A 17,989-nucleotide genomic window follows, 5' to 3' on the forward strand; every position below is an offset into this window, starting at 1 on the left:
GCTTTCATAGGATGACCACCTGCAGCATAACCCAGGTGAAGTCATTTGTTCTGTGTCCTGCTCCTTGCTGTTGAGTGGCTCTCTCAGCTCCACATAGTATTAACTTTGGGATATTTTCACAAGACATGATCCAACCCAGGCAATGACCTTGTAGTTACACTTCAATAGGTCCAGCAGTGACGTGGAAGGCAGTGGAGAATCAGGGCTGGCTTCTTGAGGGAATTGGGAGCTTTAAAGGAAAGGAGACTTTCAGGAAAAGGAACTTTTGAATTAATATTCTTAGGGAAAATGCGTGTCTGAGTGTGCCAGGGCTGTCACAGACAAAGAACAGGGAACTCTGGGTTTGGTCACACCTCCGTGCCACCTGTCACAGGTGGAGATTTGGGCGGGGGCCGCAGGTACCAGAGCTGGGGATGGACAAGATCCAATGGGTTGATTTGGGTCACTCCCATTTCCGTCAGCCATGGCATCTGAATTTAGGCTTCATGCGGAGGGAAAGGACGGGATGTTACATTGTTCCCAGCAGCCCCGGGAATGGGACTCCGGGGTACATGAGCAAAGGGGGTACCCATGGAAGGGCCATGGGCATTTCTGGAGCACAGGTGGAAAATGCAGCTGTTGTCAGCCCTAAGTAAAATCTGCAGCCATGGGCTGGGCTGCAGCCCCTGGAGACAGATGCTAACCGTGCCTGTCCTGCCTTTGCCCCGTGGAAGCTTCTGGTCCCTCTGTGTCACTGTGGGGATGTGGGAGTGACAGGAGCCAGGGTACACTGAGATGCCCCGGATGTAGTACTGGGCAGAGAGTGATGGAGGGATATTAAAGTCTGGGATACTTTCCCAGGGCCCAGGAGGGAGCAGGGAAGGAAAAAGTCCAGCTGGATATAAAACTGTGAAACATCCATGAGTGACAGGAGACATGAAGGGAAATCACCCCATCCTTGTCCCCAGGCCAGGTGGGGCTGGGACGGAGCAGTGCTAGGTCTGAGCAGTCCCACCATGGGCTGCTGGAAGCCCCACTGCACTCTGCAGGAAACACCACTTCCTCTGCAGGCCGGAGCACCGCGTCCTGCCCTGCCCAGCTCCCTCCCTTCCTGCCTGGGCACCAGGCCCAGCACAGCTCCAAGAGCAGACAGGGTGGCCAGTGCAGCTTCCAGCCTGAAGACTGACCCCCCTGGGCAGGAGGAGCTAAACTCGGTGGTGCCCCCCCCCCCCCATCCACAGAAAAGGGCTGGAGCACCATGGATGAGACTTGCTGGGGGTGCCTGTATTGGGCAGTGATTTACAGCAAGCCCAGCCTTTGCCCTGCTCCTAGGAGCCCCACAGGTTCTTGCTTTGTTCAGGATCTGTGGCATTTACAGCAGGCTGACACCTTCCCCTCCCCTGTTGTAAATCCTGGCATACAGCAAAGGCTTTGCTGGCCTTCAGCCAGTGCCCAGCTCTGCTTTGCCAGGGTGACAAAGAGGCTCCAGGGATGCTGGACAAGACCCTCACTGGGCCATCAGTGAGGCATGGGAGGGTAGATGGGGTAGGAGTGAAGTCCAGCATCCTTGCACTTCCCACATCCCATTAGTTGGCTCCCCACTACCCCAAAACACAAAGGGATGGAGCCACACTGCCAGGAGTAAAATGCTTTATTTCTTACTGAGAGCTGGATCCTACAGGGCTGGCTGCAAGGGCCCCCTCTAATGCCGCCCTCTGTGTGTGTGTGCACTTCACACACCTGCTCCCACAAGTGTGCACACACACACACACACACCATGAAGCAGCAAACGTGCACTGACAGTTTGAAGTTCCTCTGCCTCTGTGGAGTGTGGGGTGGGCAGCAGGCAGAGCCACCACAGGTTTCCCCTGACAAGCCCAGAGCACCCAGTTCAAATGCAACACTCCCTGCAGACCACACAGGCAGAGCCAGCCCTGTTCCATGTCTCCAGACCATGTTCTCTGCAGGTTGGAGAGCAGCAGGTCTGTGCCAGACACCATCTGGCCCCAACAAGAGAGGAAGCTCTGGTCAGTGGGTTTGGCACACACACACAGCATCGTCACTTGATCCTCAAAACCAGCCCCCACCTTCCCTCCATGTCCTTCCTCAGGCACCACTGACCTGTGGCAGGGTCCCCAGAGCCTGAAGCACCCTTGCCCAGCTGTAGCACATGGCAAGCAAGGGGTTCATACGGTAGCACGGGGGAAGGGATGGGTATTTGGGGGTGCAGCTTTGCAAACAGCCACTGTAAGCCATGGCAGGACAATGCATGTTCTGGTGGCTTTCACTCCTGCCTGGCTCCTGCCATCCTGCTGGTGAGTCCCAGACACAGTCCAAGTCCTGGCATCAGTGCAGGTCAATGGTCTCATACTCCAGGTTGTCTGAGTCCTCCAGCTCAATACCAGGTACCAGGTTGTAGTATCTGGTTGACTGACTCATGTACATCTTCTCCCGGTCAGCAGAGTCCTTCAGGACTTCGCTCACGCTGACAGTGTCCACCTCTGGCTCACTGCCGAGCTCCTCTGCCCTTGGTGCTGGGGTACCCAGCTGCCCTTCATGGGATGGCACCTGGGAACTGCTGGGAGATCCCACCTGTATCTCCACATCCTCGTAGAGGTCTCTGCCACTCTCCAGTGGATCCACGAAGGGCTGGAGCACGACCTGCTTCCCCAGCAGCACTTTCTTCTCAGTCTTGGAGGGAGCAGCAGGCAGCTCATAGGGGATGTAGTGGTGGGGCTCTGCAGACACTGTCACACTGCTCCTCCCTGCCATGGCCTGGTGGCTCTGGGACCTGCTCTGAAGGCTGTAGTTGGTCTTTTTCTTCTGCCGGCAGAAGCACCAAGTGATGGTGGTGAGGATGAGGAGAGGGGGCATGCAGATGAAGAGGGCAGTGAGACCGTGTGAACGGCACAGCTCATCCCGGGGGATGCTCTGCAGGCCCACACCGTGGTAGTGCTCTGGTGTGTGGCAGACAACCTCAGCAGCCTGGCTGGACCAACCCTCCAGATTGGTTAGCAAAGCACAGCTGCAATCCCAGCTGTTGTTGGAGAGCTGAAGTTGGAGCAGAGATGGCTTCAGGAGGCTGGCAGGAAGGAAAGTGAGGGCATTGAAGCCCAGGTAGACCTCCTGGACCTGGGAAGATGCTTTCAGGAAGGATCTGGGTAACTCCTGAAGCTGGTTGCTGTCCAGATAAAGAACCCTCAAATTAGGGGCATTTTCTAGAAAGCTTCCAGGGAGACTTTCTAGCAGGTTGTGACTTAAGTGTAAGATTTCCAAGGCAGGAGGGACTCCCTGTGCATTCCTAATGGCTGTGATGCTACAGTGAGAGAGGTAGAGCTCCCTCAGCCCCTGCACCCCCACCAGTGCACCCCAGTCCAGGTGGGTGATGTTGGAGCTGGTGAAGTTGAGGCAGCAGCTCTCAGGGAGCGGAGCCTCCCGGAAAGCCTGGTAGTCCATGGGCTCCGAGCAGTTGCAGATTGGCGGTGCTGGGTCGAGGGCAAGGCCGGCAGCGAGCAGGAGGCTGCCCCAGAGGGACACAGTGCCCAGTCCGGCGCCTGCGGGGAGAGCAGAGGGGACGGTGACTACCTGTGCGACCTGCCCTCCCGCTCCCTTCCTCCAGCATTCCCGGCGAGGGAAAGTGAAACCCACTTCTCCTCCCCACCACGAAAGGACTCGCTCTCCTCAGGTCCTCCCGGAGCCGTCCTCCAGTGCCACCGTCCCCCGCCTGCCCGGGGCTGCCTCTCCCGCGACGTCCCGCTGCTCCGGCCGGCTGCCCGCGGGCAGCGAGCGACCCCCGGAGCTACGGCCGTGCCCCCGTTCCCTGCCCGGCCTCACCTGCCGCCGCTCGCCCCATTCTCCGGGGCTGCTCCGCGTCCCGCCGCGTTCCCACCGGGCGCGGCCGCCGGCTCCGCCTCGCCGCGGGGCGGCCCCGCCACATCCCGCCCCAGCCCCGGCCCCGCCGCCGTCCGCCCCGGCCCATGGTCGTCCTTCAGCTCCCCGTGCCCTGTCCCCTCGCAGGGGTCCCGCCAGACATGGACCCTCCAGCCACACTGTGCAGCGGTACCCACAAATTACGTTTGACCCAGCTCCCCTGCAGTTAATTAGCCCGGGGTCCCCCCTTATTCTGCTCCTCCTCCATAAGCCATAGTACCCATCCCTTTATCATCCTTCCCTTCTCCACCCCCCAGAAAGAATGTCCCTTCCCAGCTTCTCCCTCTCCACCCCTTCTGCCCCGCCAGAAGCCATGTGTCCCTCCAGTCCCCTCCGTACTCCAACACCAGTCCCCCAAACTCCTGGAGAAAGGCTGGGCTGGACTCTGGGAAAAGATGCAGAGTGGACATTCTTGCCAGATGGGGACCAAAAGGGCCAGCATCATGCTCCATCACCAGACCCCGTATGAATTCCCTCCATCCCACACAAGTCCCAGACCAGTGAGGAGGAGCAGAGTCAGACATGAGCACTACATCCCACAGAAAAACAGTGCTGGAGAGGGAAGCTCTGTTTACACACCCTGAAAGTGCATGTGTGCTCACTACAGGGTGAACTGGGTAAACTGAGGCACATGGCGTGTACCAACAGCTCTTTGCTTAGGTGCTGGTGGAGATGGGTTAGATGGGACCTGGGCTGAGTGTGTGCATTTCTGTGGTGCCTTGTGGAACCTGCCAGTTCCTGGCGTGCCTTGGCCCCTGCTGGTGCTGGTTCTTCCTTCCCCACCTCACCCAAGGGACCAACCACCCTTTCCATCCTCTTCCTCGGTGGCTGCAGCCTCATGCTTTGCAGAGCTGTGCTGGGGGCTGACAAAACCCCACTCCTGAGGGGGTCAAGGCTGTCACCCCAATCTTTGGGAGCTTGTCTGCACCCCAATGCTTGGATGGTGTTGCTCTTGCAGCCCAGGCACTGCATGCAGGGCACACAGCAGTGCCCTGCAGCTGCCCTGGAAAGGCAGCCCTGGTGCAGACGTGAGCTGGCAGCTGGGTTCAGCTCCACTGCTCCTGATGTTGCTGAGCATCACTGAATGCCACGAGGGTGGGGGGACCAGGCCAGGGCTGAGCATCATGGAGGACAGAGATCTCACAGCCTCTCTGGGCTCCTGTGATATTTTACCACATGCACAAGGGGAAAAAGATTTCCTAATAACTAGATGGAATTTCCCTTGATGCAGCTTGCATTGGGTGCCTGTCATGGTTTCACTGTACACCTCCCCAAAGAGCCTGACTCCCTTTTCCTATAACTCCGCCTAAATAGCTGCAGGCAGTCAGGAGTTCACCCCACAGCCTCCCCTTCCCCAGGCCCCACAGGCTGGTGATCTTAAACCACAGTTCCTCCCACTGCCCCAGATCAGTGATGGGAAAACCCGTGACTGAGACACTCGGTATCACAGGGTACCCCAGCTGCAGGTGGCGGGGGGCTGCTCCCAGGCTCCATCCCTCTTGGAGCGGAGGTGCCTCAGCCTCGGCAGGACACGGGCTGTAAGGTCCATCCATGCCCCTTGCCCAAGAACTCACCCAGAGGCAGCGGGGAGCAGAAGCAGAGGTGGCAGCTCTCAGTCCTCGCAGGTCCCCACCGTCCCTCTGTGGGGAATCCCGGGCAGGCCCTGTCTGTCACATCATCCCCAGACAGGTCCCCCGGGGCCTCCCTGCACTCCTGGGTGCCTCCACCCACGCCTTGCCTTTAGACGCTGACTCAGCTCCGGCAGCCCGGAGCTGGGGCCTCCATCGGAAAACCTGTGATGCCACCAGTGCCCCAGGGAGACCCGGGGCCGTGATGGAAACAGGCAGCTTCCCTCAGGGGCGGCAGCAGCCCAGCCTGCTCCTGGGCCGTGTTTGCTGATGGGCAGTGGGTTTGTGTGTGCTTCCCCTACAAAAGCTGGAAACACAAGAAAAAAAAACCTGGCAGATCTGTGTTGTTTCCTCTTTCTCTTCAGGCAGGTTTTCTAAGTTTTTCTGCAGAAAAAAAAAAAGAGTTAATTCATCTCCCCTACACTGAGGTAAAAGAGGATGTGCTGGGAAGAATGGGGCTGTTTTCCAGAGATGCTCGTGCAAAACCCTCAGCATATTCAGGAGCACAGTGAGCATCAGTGGCAAAGAGCCCTGAGCAGCAGTGGGGAGAAACTGAGGCACAGAGCACGGGGTGGTCCCACAGTCACCTTGTGTGTGGCGTGAGCAAGGGAAGGACAGCGGGAAGATTGAGGGGCTCCTGCAATACTGCTGCTTCAGACTCGAGGGAGCTGTGGGTTTGCAGCCACCTCTGCCAGCTCCTACTCCCGTGGGGAGGGAGAGATGCCAAGCATCCTTCCATGACCCGTCTCGAGTGACAGAGAGGCGTGTTCTCATCACGGCCATTAGAGAGCAGCACCGCTATGGCGCCTTGCCCGGCCCCCACTGCACACCCAGGCCCCCCCGCACCACCAGGCTCCCAGAATGGGGTGCCCAGGCACTGAGGGGCAAGGATGGTGGATCCCATCATCCCTGCATTTTCCGCTTTTCCCTGTGTGCCCCGCGCCCCATCTTGAGTGGGCTGTGACCCCCTTTGCCTGGGCCCTGGCACAGAGTAGTAACAGGCTCTTGGGGAGTGTCCACCTGCATCCAAGTTTGTCACAAGGGAGGGGCCCACAGGGGCTTTGAAAACCCTCCCTGAGCCACCACCTTTCCATGGGAAGGAGGTGTGAGGACCCCAGATGGTCGTGTGACACACACTGCTGTCACCTGTGTGGGGAAACACTCTGGGAATAGGTGCTGTGTGTGGGTACTTACAGATGTGCATAGGAGGGGGCTATGTATGTCCTGGGCGACAGGGGAGGGAGCGGAGGAGAGAATTGTGCGTGTTTGTGGGGTCTGGGTGTGACTGTAGGAGAACCCTGAGTCAAGAGGACGTTGTCCCTGTGTTTGTCTGTAGGAGGGGGATGTAGCTATTGGGAGGACCCTGTGCTGGGGGGTGTCACTGTGTGTGCAGTGGTGGGCCCCTGTGGGGCGGAGGCAGCGAGACGCTGACTGGGCTTCACCCCTCGGTGAGGAATGCCAATGCACCCCTGGAACCGCAAACCCCCCCCCTTCCCCGTGCTGCGGCCCCTTTAAGGGCGGCACGGGGCCGCCCGTGGGCGGAGCTCCTCGGGTGACGTAATCGCGGCCCCTGATAAAGGCGGCGGGATTCCCGGGGCGGCAGCGGCCGTGCGCGCCGGCGGGGCCACGTGCGCGGGGCGCGGCGGAGCTCCAGCCTGGGGAGCGCCTCCATCCTCCCGCGCCCGCCATGGAGTCCGCCGGCCTCTTCCCCCCTTTCCCCGCCGCCTCCCTCCCCGCGCGGCCCGCGCCCGCCCCGGCGCCCCCGCCCCGCGCGGCCGAGACCACCCGCATCATCACCGACCCGATCTCCGGCCGCTCCTACTGCAAGGGCCGCCTGCTGGGAAAGGTACCGGGAATGGGGAAGGGGGGGCTGGGCCGTCGCGGAGGGCACCGGCTGCGCCGGGGTGAGCCGATGCGGGAGAGGGAAGGGGCGGGGGCTGCGCGCCTGCCCGACTCCCCCATCCCGGGCGGCCCGGGGCTGTATGCAGCCCCTCGGCTGCCGCCACCACCCTCCCCGCCTCTCTCGGCGGGCCCGCAGCAGTGCTGGAAGCAGTGAATCACCCGGGCTGGCTGCGTGCCTCGGCGGCTATCGGTGCCGCATCGGTTTCGGGGCGCCCCGCGGGGTGTGCGTGGGCCGGTGGGTGCCCCGGTTCCCAGGAGTGCCGGCCCGCGCCGCTCCGCCGCACGCAACTTTTCCTTCGGCTGTCAGCAGCGTGTGTAGGAGGAGGGTGCCGGTTCCCAGCCCGGCCCGAGCGAGCTCAGAGGCTGAGTGTGCAGGTTGGAGGGTGACATCACGGCAGGAAAAACCTGTCTCCATGGGGCTGCCTTTCGATGGCCTCCGGTCCTCGGGCTTCCTGCCCTGCATAGGACTTTCCAGGTTGATCTATCATGTGGAAAGATGCAAAGTCCGGCCTTAGTGGGAGGGAAAATGTCCTGGAGGTTTTACAAGAAATGGGTGAAGAAAATGCCTGGTTGAGAGCATCACAGTTCAGATCTTAGTAGGCGACGCAGCAGGAGGGAGCGTGTGACGCTGCCGGGCTGTGCTGCCAGGGAAGGGAAGAGGAGAGGCTTGTAAGCAGGCAGGGGTAAGGAGCTGTCTCTCACCCATCTGTAACCACCTCTTCCCTTGCAGGGCGGGTTTGCACGATGCTATGAAATGACAGACCTCTCCAGCAACAAAACCTATGCCGTGAAGGTCATTCCTCACAGCCGGGTGGCTAAACCTCACCAGCGGGAGAAGGTGGGCACCGTGGGGCTGGTGGGGTCCTGGGCTGGTGGAGGGCAGCAGGGGCCCTGTGCTCACCTGCCACTGCTGCTCTCTTTTCAGATCACCAATGAGATCGAACTGCATCGGGACTTGCACCATAAGCACATTGTCAAGTTTTCTCACTACTTTGAGGACTCAGAGAGCATCTACATCTTTCTCGAGCACTGCAGTAGGAAGGTCAGTGCTGCTGTGGTCTCCTTGTCAAAGGATCTCCTAAACAGCCCTAGCTGCTGGAACAGGCCTTACTGGGGTGTTTTGTTAGCACTCCCCTTCTCCTGAGGTGTCAGCTGTCACACCCTCTGAGCTCACCATAAGCTGAGTGGCTTTGCACGGCACTGGGCACTCCATCAGCTGTCTGTCTTTCTCGGACTGCCTGCTCATTGTGTGGCCACCATAAATCCAGGGGTTCCCATGGCTCTGATGAACAGCTTCAACCTTGTGTGGGGAGTCTGCTGAGGTCATGACTGTGAAAGAAGGATTATTTGTGAATGTGCAACTTCTGGAAGAACTGGCTTTGACCCTGCCTACACTATGCCTAGTCAGCAGGGCTGCCTGTTCTCCCTGCCTGCATCACAAGCTGTCTTCTCTCCTTTTGCAGTCCCTGGCCCACATCTGGAAGGCCCGCCACACACTGCTGGAGCCTGAAGTGCGCTATTACCTCAAACAAATCATCTCAGGCTTGAAATACCTTCACCTCAAGGGCATCCTGCACAGAGACCTCAAGCTTGGTGAGTGCTGTGGTCGGCACGTGGTGTTGTGTGGGGAGCAAGCTGTCCCCAAGGGACTTACGGTGACACATCACTCTTGACTTGCAGGCAACTTCTTCATCAATGAAAACATGGAGCTGAAAGTGGGGGACTTTGGGCTGGCTGCTTGCCAGGATGTCTCTGACCAGAAGAAAAAGTAAGTTTGAGATTTTCCTTTTTCAGAATCCTCCAGGGTTTCACTTGTCTTCCTGTGGCTTCCCAGGAGAGTGGAAGGGCAAGGGGTCCCTCCTGGACTTGGGAAAGGAAGCCTTAGGGCCCCTTCCTGGGGTGAGGGAGCAATTCCTGCTCCAGCTGCAGGCAAGGCAAGGGGGCTGGGGGCTTTGTGGCTCCTCCAGGAGTGAGCTTGCAGCCGTCGGGGAGAACAATGTGTTGACTATTGCTATTGTGCCTGCCCGGCTGCCGTGCCGGCTGCACAGGCTGGGACACAAAGGCTCTGTTCCTCCCCAGCTCTGGGACAGGCTCTTCCCAACAGCTCCCCAAGAGCAGCTGCTACTGACCCCCATGAGCTGGAGAGAAGGGAGTCTGTATGGGTCTCCTTGTAGATGGAGGTGGGGGGAGGTTTGGGCCACAAAGAGCAAAATGGAATGGGGAGGACAGGGCTGTAAGCCAAATCCCAGGACTTAGAGCAGGGAAAGGCTGGCTGTGAGGGGATTCAGAGCATGCACTGATCTGGTGCCCTGCCCCACAGGACAATATGTGGGACCCCCAACTACCTGGCCCCAGAAGTGCTGCTGAGGCAGGGCCATGGGCCGGAGTCGGATGTGTGGTCTCTGGGCTGTGTCATGTAAGTCTGCTGCTGGGTGGGGAGGGGTCCAGGTACCCTGCCTGGGTGGGTGGGGGGGGGGGCAGCTGCTCTGTGGGCAACCCAATGAGGAAGTTTTCTTGTGCTGTGCCTTGTGGCTCTGCAGTGGTTGCTGAGAGGCAGGGGGAGGGGAGCGACTGGCTGGATCCTGCCCAGCCTTACTTTGGAGCAGGTGCTGCCTGTAGCCATCCTGGGATGCTGTGTGGGGACTGTGCAAGCAGGACCTGCACGGGGCGGGTGTGCTCATGCTGCACTCAGCTCTAGTTCAACGCAGGCTTGACCGCACTGTGAACCTGATAAACAACGGAAAATCTCTGTGGCTGCCGTGCTGTTTGCTCAGGGAGCAATCGCTGTTTCGGCACATCCAGCCCCTCACTCGGCTGCCCCCTGCAAGCTTCCTGCCCCATTTTCCACCCTGATGGCCACGTGGGCAGGAGCAGCAGTAGCAGTGCATGGCCTTTGCCTGCCAGCTCTCTGTCCTTCCTCAAGGCTCTTTGCCTACTGCTCTAAACAGTTGCTAGGAGGAAGTGTGGCCGGATGTGAGCGTGGCTGTCGGGGCTGGAAGTGGTGCTGTCAACCAGGTGTGGCCGGCCAAATGCCAATAACTTCCTTGCTTCAAGTGCTGCTGAGTCACAAGCCTGGTGGGGATCTGACAGTGGCATGCATGTCCCCTCCCAGGTACACCCTGCTGTGTGGGAACCCTCCCTTTGAGACCTCTGACCTCAAGGAGACCTACAGGTGTATCAAGCAGGTGGAATACACCCTCCCTGTCTTCCTCTCCCTGCCCGCCAAGCACCTCATCACTGGCATCCTCAAACGTAACCCCCAGGACCGCCTCACCCTTGAGGAGATTTTGGACCATGAGTTCTTCAAGGTGAGTGGGTGGGGCCTGGCTCAAGGAACCCTTCTCCAGGTGGGATGAGGCTTTTTGGGATATGCAGGGTGCTGTCCTTGTCCTGTCCTAAGTGTCAGTCCTTCAAAGGAAGCAGCCACTGTCCTGCGCAAATACCAGCCAGAGGAACTGAGGGATCTGGTGTGCTTCTGCTGCCTTGTTGCTATAGCAAGGGGTTGTTTCCTGTGCTGATGCCAGTCATGGTTCTGAGGCTTGACGGAAACACAAGCTGGCTGTCAGGAGGGATGTGAATGACTGTGGTCAGCCCTGGGCAGCTGCTCTGCCTGGAGCATGGGGCCCATGGAAATCAAACCTCTCCCTTGACCTCTCTGCAGGGCTACACGCCTGAGAAGCTCCCTCCCAGCAGCTGTGTGATGGCTCCAGAGCTGAGTCCCCCAAATCCTGCAAAGACTCTGTTTGCTAAAGTCACCAAGACCCTCTTTGGGAAGAAGAAACCCAAGAGTAAGTTTGTGCCTTGCCAAGGAGCCTCTGGGTGACTCTTTCTTCAGGAAGAAGTGGATCTGTTTTCTGGAGAGACCTCCTGATGGATCTCTCTGGACCCCCTGCCTGGGGACAGCACAAGCTGGGTGTGCCCCTGCCCTTCTTGTGCTGGTGGCCTGGCATGGGTGTGTGCCTGGAGAGCGGATACTGTGCCACAACTCATGGGGCAGTTCCTCCTGGAAGCCCTGTGTTGCATGAGAACTGGGAAGTGAAAGTGGGAGGCAGCTGTCTGACACCCTCCTTGCCTCCATGGGCATGGGAATAGATAAGAGAGGGCTGAGCTACTGGGAGGGGTGGCCTGGATGTCCCCAGCCTGTATGCTCAGCAGTGTGCTGATCTCTTGCTCTCTCCTCAGCCAAGAAAGGCACTTCGGAGGACAGGGATGACATCTCCAAGCTGGTCACTGGGCTGATGAAGACCTCAATCTGTCGGCAGATGAGCTATAAGACTGTGGAAGGGAATGAGGTGAGAACATCTCCGAGGCCATGCATGCCCTTCTTTGGGGGAGCAGGCAGACCGTGATAAAGCCAGGTCTCTCCACAGGCCACTCCTGTGTCATGCCGCAGTGCCAGCTCCAGCCCCGTGGAGACAGTGGTAGAGGAGACATCTCACAAATCTGCATCCCCCTCCATCCGGGGAACGATGGCCAGCAGCTGTGAAGGTGAGCAATACCTGTCCCAGCCACCCCAGCCTGCCCCAAGCTTCCTGTCATGCCTGGGCTGATAGCGGGGCTGGCTGACTCAGCGTATCATCTTCTCCCCGCAGCCTTTGAAGATTGTGTCACTGCCTCTGCCATCATCGAGTCAACTGTCCGGCTTCTGCGGGCCTGCCTCTCCTCCATGCCTTCAGGTAAACTGGTTGGACTGCTCTGGGATGAGATAGGGTGCTGTGCGTCCCCTTCCATGTAGCATGAAGGTATGGCTGCTACTTGGGGTACAAATAACACCCTGAACAGTGCCAGAGCCTGCTATAGGGGATGGGATGTGTTGGGAGATCTGTGGGTGAGGTGAGATGGACAGGGGCTGACTGACTGGCTGCACTGCTCACCTCCTCTCTTCTCCAACAGCGGAGAAAAACCCAGCTTCCCTGGCCCGCCATGAACACTTTGTCTGGGTGAGCAAGTGGGTGGATTATTCCAACAAGTATGGCTTTGGCTATCAGCTCTCCAACCGCAGCATCGGGGTCCTCTTCAACAATGGCACGCACATGACGCTTTCCCCTAACCACAGGTGAGCAGTGGAAATGAGGGTGATCTCTCTCTGGGGAGGCCCCTTGGGTGGGAAGAGGAGTCTATACCAGGGTGGACATCCCCAAAACTCATGCTCTGCTTCCTCCAGGACCGTACATTACAACCCGACCAACAGCAAACACCTCGTGTTCTCTGTGTCTGCCATCCCCGAGCAGCTGCAGGGACAGATGAGTGTCTTGCGCTACTTTGCATCCTACATGGAGCAGCATCTCATGAAGGTGAGTGCTGGGGCCTAGGGCTGGACACTGGGTCATGGCTTGACCCCACCACTTGGGCTGGTTGGACTCGCTGCTTGCAGCTGTGGCCAGGTGGACACACAGGGCTGTGCCCTGGTTGTGGGGACTCCACTGAGGGGGTACCCACCTTTGGTGTTGTGTGTGCTGGTGGAAGTGCTCCTGTGTGTGGGACCAGTGGCTTATGCAGATCCTTCTCTCAAAGGGAGGTGACCTGCCCAGCATAGATGACCTCGGGCAGCCAGCCCTGCTCCTCCTGCAGTGGGTGAAGACTGACCAAGCCTTGCTCATGCTCTTCAGCAATGGCACTCTCCAGGTATGTGTGGGGCACAGTGGAGATGCCCAGACTCTTGTGGAGAGGAGGCCAGGTGGAGGTCTTCTGGTCTGTGTTGGATCTTGTCTGCCACAGCCCAAATGGAAAATCCAGCTGTGAAAACAGCTGTGGGTGCAGGATGCTGCACTAGTGCCTGGAGCTGCTGGTTGCAGCTTTCCCAGCCCATGGGGAGACATAGCACATCAGCTGGATGCTTCTGTCTGCTCTTGTGCTCGGGCTGGCTCATTCCTGCCATGGGGCATGGGCAGGGATGCTCCCGGGCAGGTTGGGGAGGAGGAACGGGTTGAGGCAGGAAATGTGGCTCCATCCTGACTCCCAACATGCTGTAGGAAGCATGGGTTAAACCAAGCCCAACCTGTCTCCTAGGTGAATTTCTACAATGACCACACCAAGGTGATCATTAGCAAGCCTGACCACTCCTGCCTTGTCACCTACATCAACCGGGAGCGCAACTCTTACACTTACAAGCTGTGCAGCATTCAGGAGCTGGGCTGCTCTCCTGAGCTCCACCACCGCCTCAGATACATCCTCAAGCTTCTCCAAGAATGGGCTGAGGCCTAGCCTGGGACCTTGGGGGACCCTGTCTGGACTTAGAGGTTTCCCCCTGCCTTCCCATGGGATGGGAGGTATGATGTGGTGCTGGCTACTCCCCTGGGCACTGTGTATCCTGGTGCTCAGCTGGACTCTGGACTAAGACATGTGGATGTGGTTACAGCAGCGGGTCTGGATATCCTTGCTGCTCCCTGGCTCTGGGCAATCGCTGTCTTCCCACTGGCAGCTCCTGCTCTGCTGGTGCTGGTCTTGATGGAATGGACTGGGGTGTTACAGGGTGGGTGGTGGTGGGTGAGTGTCCTGCAGCTGGTTTGGGGCTGGCTAGGCCTTGTTTGGGGCTGGCAACTGCCTGTGGTGAAGGCTCAGGCTTCCCTGCCCCAGTTGATGTGTCAGTTGCACAGACCCTCTCCATGGCCTGGAGATGGCTGGCACAGCCTTGATCTCAAACTTGGGGTGCTGTGGGATAGGAAAACCCCTTCCCAGGAGTGGGTGGGGGTGAAGGGTGCTGCCTGCCCTGCCAGGGGCTCTGTGGGCTGGTGTGTGCCACTCCACAACTGTTACACTAAGAAGGGAGCTGTGCTGGGCCCAACTGTGCCCTGTCTATTCCCAAATTGTGAATTGTCTGGTACAACCTGAGGTTTGATAAAGGGTGGGGGATGGGATCTGAGGACTTGCCTGGCGAAGCCCTCACTTTGTTGGGACCCAGGGTGGTTTCTTATTTCAAGGCAGTCTCTGCCATGTGGGATTATTTATGTATCTTATTTATATGGAATTATTTATTTTCCTGTTGGTCTGTCCACGTGCAGTTCCCCTCTCCTTGACTCGCCTCAATAAAAACTTATTTGTGTAAGGGCAAACTGTCTGCCTTATTTGAAGCTGGAGTCACAAAAGGGCCTTAGCATCATTCTTGCTCCAGAACTGCTTCTGCCTGTTGGGGATGACCCTTCTTGCCACTGACTAGTGCTGAGGGGGAAAGGTCAGGGAGGCAGGATGGCTGTAAGGAGCCCATATTGTACCTCCACTGCTTCCATGGGGCTGGCACAAAGGGCAGAGTTAGCTCTTGCTTATGCTGGTGGAGCCCTGGAGCTGCCTCAGCTTCTTGCTGCTGCCAAACTCATTCCCAGTCCTTTCTGCACTTGGCCCCAACCCAGCTGATTCTCCTGATTCTGCAGAAGGCATGAGCTATGACCCAAGTGGTGGAGGGGTTGCCTGGGCCCTTGCACTGACAATCTTGTGTGATGGGATATGAACTGGGCATGAAGCCAGGAAAGAGCTCTGTGTGCTTGCTTTGAAGGTGATCTGTGTAATCAATCTGCCTGGGAGCAGCTTGTGCTCTGGGAAGCAGCCTGGGCTGCTCCACCAGCCTTGGGCAGTTGCATGTTCCAGGGAAATCCAGTCTTTTGTTGTGTTTGCTGCAGCTTGGGTCCTTTTGCAAACCATAGTAGTGGGAACTGCAGCGTGGGTGTGAGCTGAGGCTGGAGTGAGCATCTATATCATCTTGCTCCCTGCACACACCCTGGCCCAAGATGCCAGGTATGACACACAGCTGGGTAAAACATTTATTTCAGCCGTTCTCTCCTTACAGCTCTACAAGACTGGGTGGATGGAGAGGCATGTGCTACTCGAAGTAGACCCCATACACTGTGGCCACAGCAAAGAGGGAGGTGTTGGAGAAGGTGGCAGAGGCAAAGCTGTCAGTCTCGGGGTCCCACAGTCCCCGGCTGGCCACCACCAGGCTCTGCTGGCCCTGCTGGCCCAGCACCACGTGGCAGACCAGCTTGTAGCGGGGTGGCACCACCTCCTTGGCCTGGTTCTGCAGCAGCTCAGTCAGGCTCTGGGCTAGTGGGGCACTGCCCTGGGGACTGTATGCAGCAGTCCCCAAGGCACAGGCCAGGGTCCCCTCCAGCACCCGCTGCACCCGCTCTGCATCGAACTTGCAGCCTTTGTCTGGCCCTATCCTGTAAGTGTTTTCAAGGCGGGTCTTAAGAATGGGTTGGAAAATCGGGAGCCCAGTGAAGCTGACACGTTTGTGGAGCATCCAGGAGGGACGCCTGCTCCCTGGGACCATCCCGAACGAGCTGCGGCGGCTGAGGATGGAGTTGCGGCGGGAGAGCAGGGACGGTGGTTTGCCATCCTCAGGGCCCCGGGCTGGGGGCTGGGACCCACGGCGTATAGTGCGGAGTGGAGGGGCTTCAGTGTTGTCTGCAGCCAGCACCTGGGCTAGCAGGGCTGTCCCTGGCAAGGGCTGTTCAGCCATAGGGGTGGCCTGCAAAGGAGATGTACTCGAGTGTTAGGTGAGGCAGGTGTCCTGCAGCCTCTTCATTGCCCTGCCTCTCTACCTCACTTCTCCCTGCCCTCTGCACATCCCATGCCTCCTGGCATGTGAGTCTCTGTGAGGCAAGATGCAGAGGGGGTGGGAGATCCATGGCAGCTGCCTTCCCTTCTCCAGCGCCTCCATGCCCATCAGACTTGGCCAGCTGGGGCTGATCCAGTGCAGCAACGTATGGTTCACACAACCCTCTGTTCTCCCATCCCTCAGCCTTTTCACCAGCACAGGTGAGTGACTCTTTCCCTAGTGCTCCTGTCTGCATCTGATCCCACACTTACCCTTAGTCCCACTCCTGTCCTTCCAGAGTAAACCCAGGGAACTTGTCTCTGGTGGATGTCACTGCCCAGGACCAATCTTTGTCTTGCAAGTTGCTGTGAGCAGGGCCAAACCCATTGTGTTCCTGGAACAAACCTGTTGAGCTTCTGGAAGGTGAAGTGTTGCTATGTGACACTGTAGGTCTCCAGGGCTGTTCTGGGGCTTGGCTTCTGTAACTCCTTGTTTCCCGGTCCCTGGACAGCCCTGTTCCCCTTCACTCCTGCCCTCTCTACATTTTCAGCTGTGCCAGCACAGGGATGTGGTTACTCCAGGCATGTGCCCTCCAACCTCAGCTCCCTGCCAGTCCTGAAAAATGCAGGCTGGTGTTGGATGTGCAAGAGAAGAGTAGAGGGTGGAGAGTAGCCACTGTGATTGCTACTTTGTGAGCTGACTATGGGATTCACTGGGGCTGGGCCCTCCAACAGCTTGATTTTGCTCAGATATTTGCATCCTTAGGGTACTTATGCCCCACTGCAGCAAGGGAGAGTGTGGGTGGGTGGGCACCCATTGAATCATATAATCATATAGTGGGTTGAGTTGGAAACTAGAGATCATCTAGTTCCAAATCACCTGCACTTGACAGGGATGCCACCCCTAGACCAGACTGCTCAGAGCCCTATCCAACCCAGCCTCAAACACTGCAAGGGACTGGATGGAGCACAGCCCAGGCACGTGCCAGGGACCCTGCTGCTGAAATGCCTGTGGGGTGGGCAGGTCCCTGGGGGCTCCCGACCCTGGCTGGGGTTTCTCTCTGCCAGTGGAGCACAGCCCAGCTGGTACGACACGGCTGCTCCATCAATGTGCCTTTGTCTGGCCCGGCTGCCGAGCTATTTGAGGAAAGTGGAGACGGCTTTTGTGTTTCTATCTCCCGTCGGAGGTATTTATAGCCTGCCTCTGACTAGCGCTGCCAAGCGGACTGCCAGCTGGACCCCATTCCCTTGGGGTGCTGCCTCAGCTCCGAGCCCCATTCCTGCCTCTCCCTCGCACCACCCACTGACAAGTAAGGATGGATCCCTCCATGGGTAATCCCCTCCTCGGGCTGCTTGAGGCCAGCCAAGGGTTAGAGAGTGGGGACGACACATCCCCTGGCACAGCACTTGGTTTGGGCTTAGGTGAGCAACCTGATCTAGTGCATGGTATCCCTGCCCATGACAGGCAAGTTGAAGCTAAATGGTCCCTTCCCACCCAAGCCTTTCTGTGAGGCTGGGGATGCTTTTTTCTGCCTGCAATCACCTGTACCCTAAGCAGACATGAGAACTGCAGGGCTCTGGCCTGGAGTATTGCAGGAGAGGCGGCTTCCCCCATTTTAGGGGACAAATCTCCCTGCTGGGTTCCAATCTGCTCCAGTGCTGCTGCTAGGGACTCAGCCATGCCCAGCGGCATGCCTAGGGAGGTGAAGGTGATCTCCGAGCATGTGCCGCCTTTTCCAAAATCCCAGCTGCCTGCCTCTCTTCACCTCTTATCTCTTTGCTCCGCAGCAAAGCCACCCGCATGTCGCCGTGCCAGGGGTGCCAGAGCCAAGCCATGAAACAGGGCAAGGAATTCCACTCGCCGCAAGACGCAGGCCTGCTTCCCCATCCGGTGAGTGCCGGACGGAGCCGCCTCGGCAGCAAGGTTGTGCTTCATTCCTCACTGTCCCAGCGCTCCCTCCCGCCGCTCCCCCGGCAGCCCGGCCTCCAGCCCCAGCGCTGCCTGCCAGGTTTCCCTAGCA

The 17,989-nt window shown here is 58.4% G+C and overlaps 3 protein-coding genes across 3 annotated transcripts; 1 reads left to right on the plus strand and 2 right to left on the minus strand.

Moving 5' to 3' along the window:
* Window positions 1–1,619: 1,619 nt before the first annotated feature.
* Window positions 1,620–3,854, minus strand: LOC136294948 (leucine-rich repeat and transmembrane domain-containing protein 1-like). Its single transcript, XM_066193124.1, has 2 exons — window positions 3,814–3,854; window positions 1,620–3,533 (listed from the first exon to the last, which is right to left on the minus strand). The coding sequence occupies exons 1-2, from the start codon at window positions 3,830–3,832 to the stop codon at window positions 2,326–2,328; spliced, it is 1,227 nt and encodes a 408-aa protein (XP_066049221.1). The 5' UTR covers window positions 3,833–3,854; the 3' UTR covers window positions 1,620–2,325.
* A 3,309-nt stretch (window positions 3,855–7,163) lies between these two features.
* On the plus strand, window positions 7,164–14,491 carry PLK3 (polo like kinase 3). The gene is made up of 15 exons (XM_066192710.1): window positions 7,164–7,383; window positions 8,170–8,277; window positions 8,365–8,481; window positions 8,903–9,032; window positions 9,120–9,207; window positions 9,760–9,855; window positions 10,552–10,747; window positions 11,101–11,227; window positions 11,622–11,731; window positions 11,810–11,927; window positions 12,032–12,115; window positions 12,333–12,495; window positions 12,604–12,733; window positions 12,954–13,064; window positions 13,449–14,491. The coding sequence occupies exons 1-15, from the start codon at window positions 7,225–7,227 to the stop codon at window positions 13,641–13,643; spliced, it is 1,932 nt and encodes a 643-aa protein (XP_066048807.1). The 5' UTR covers window positions 7,164–7,224; the 3' UTR covers window positions 13,644–14,491.
* A 761-nt stretch (window positions 14,492–15,252) lies between these two features.
* DYNLT4 (dynein light chain Tctex-type 4) lies at window positions 15,253–15,900 on the minus strand. Its single transcript, XM_066193125.1, has one exon. It carries the CDS (start codon window positions 15,889–15,891, stop codon window positions 15,253–15,255), a length of 639 nt encoding a protein of 212 aa, XP_066049222.1. The 5' UTR covers window positions 15,892–15,900.
* Window positions 15,901–17,989: the final 2,089 nt, after the last annotated feature.

This window comes from Chamaea fasciata, unplaced genomic scaffold, assembly GCF_029207755.1.
Source record: "Chamaea fasciata isolate MVZ Bird 193981 ecotype frontalis unplaced genomic scaffold, bChaFas1.0.hap1 SCAF_10, whole genome shotgun sequence".
NCBI classification, from domain to species: Eukaryota; Metazoa; Chordata; class Aves; order Passeriformes; family Sylviidae; genus Chamaea; species Chamaea fasciata.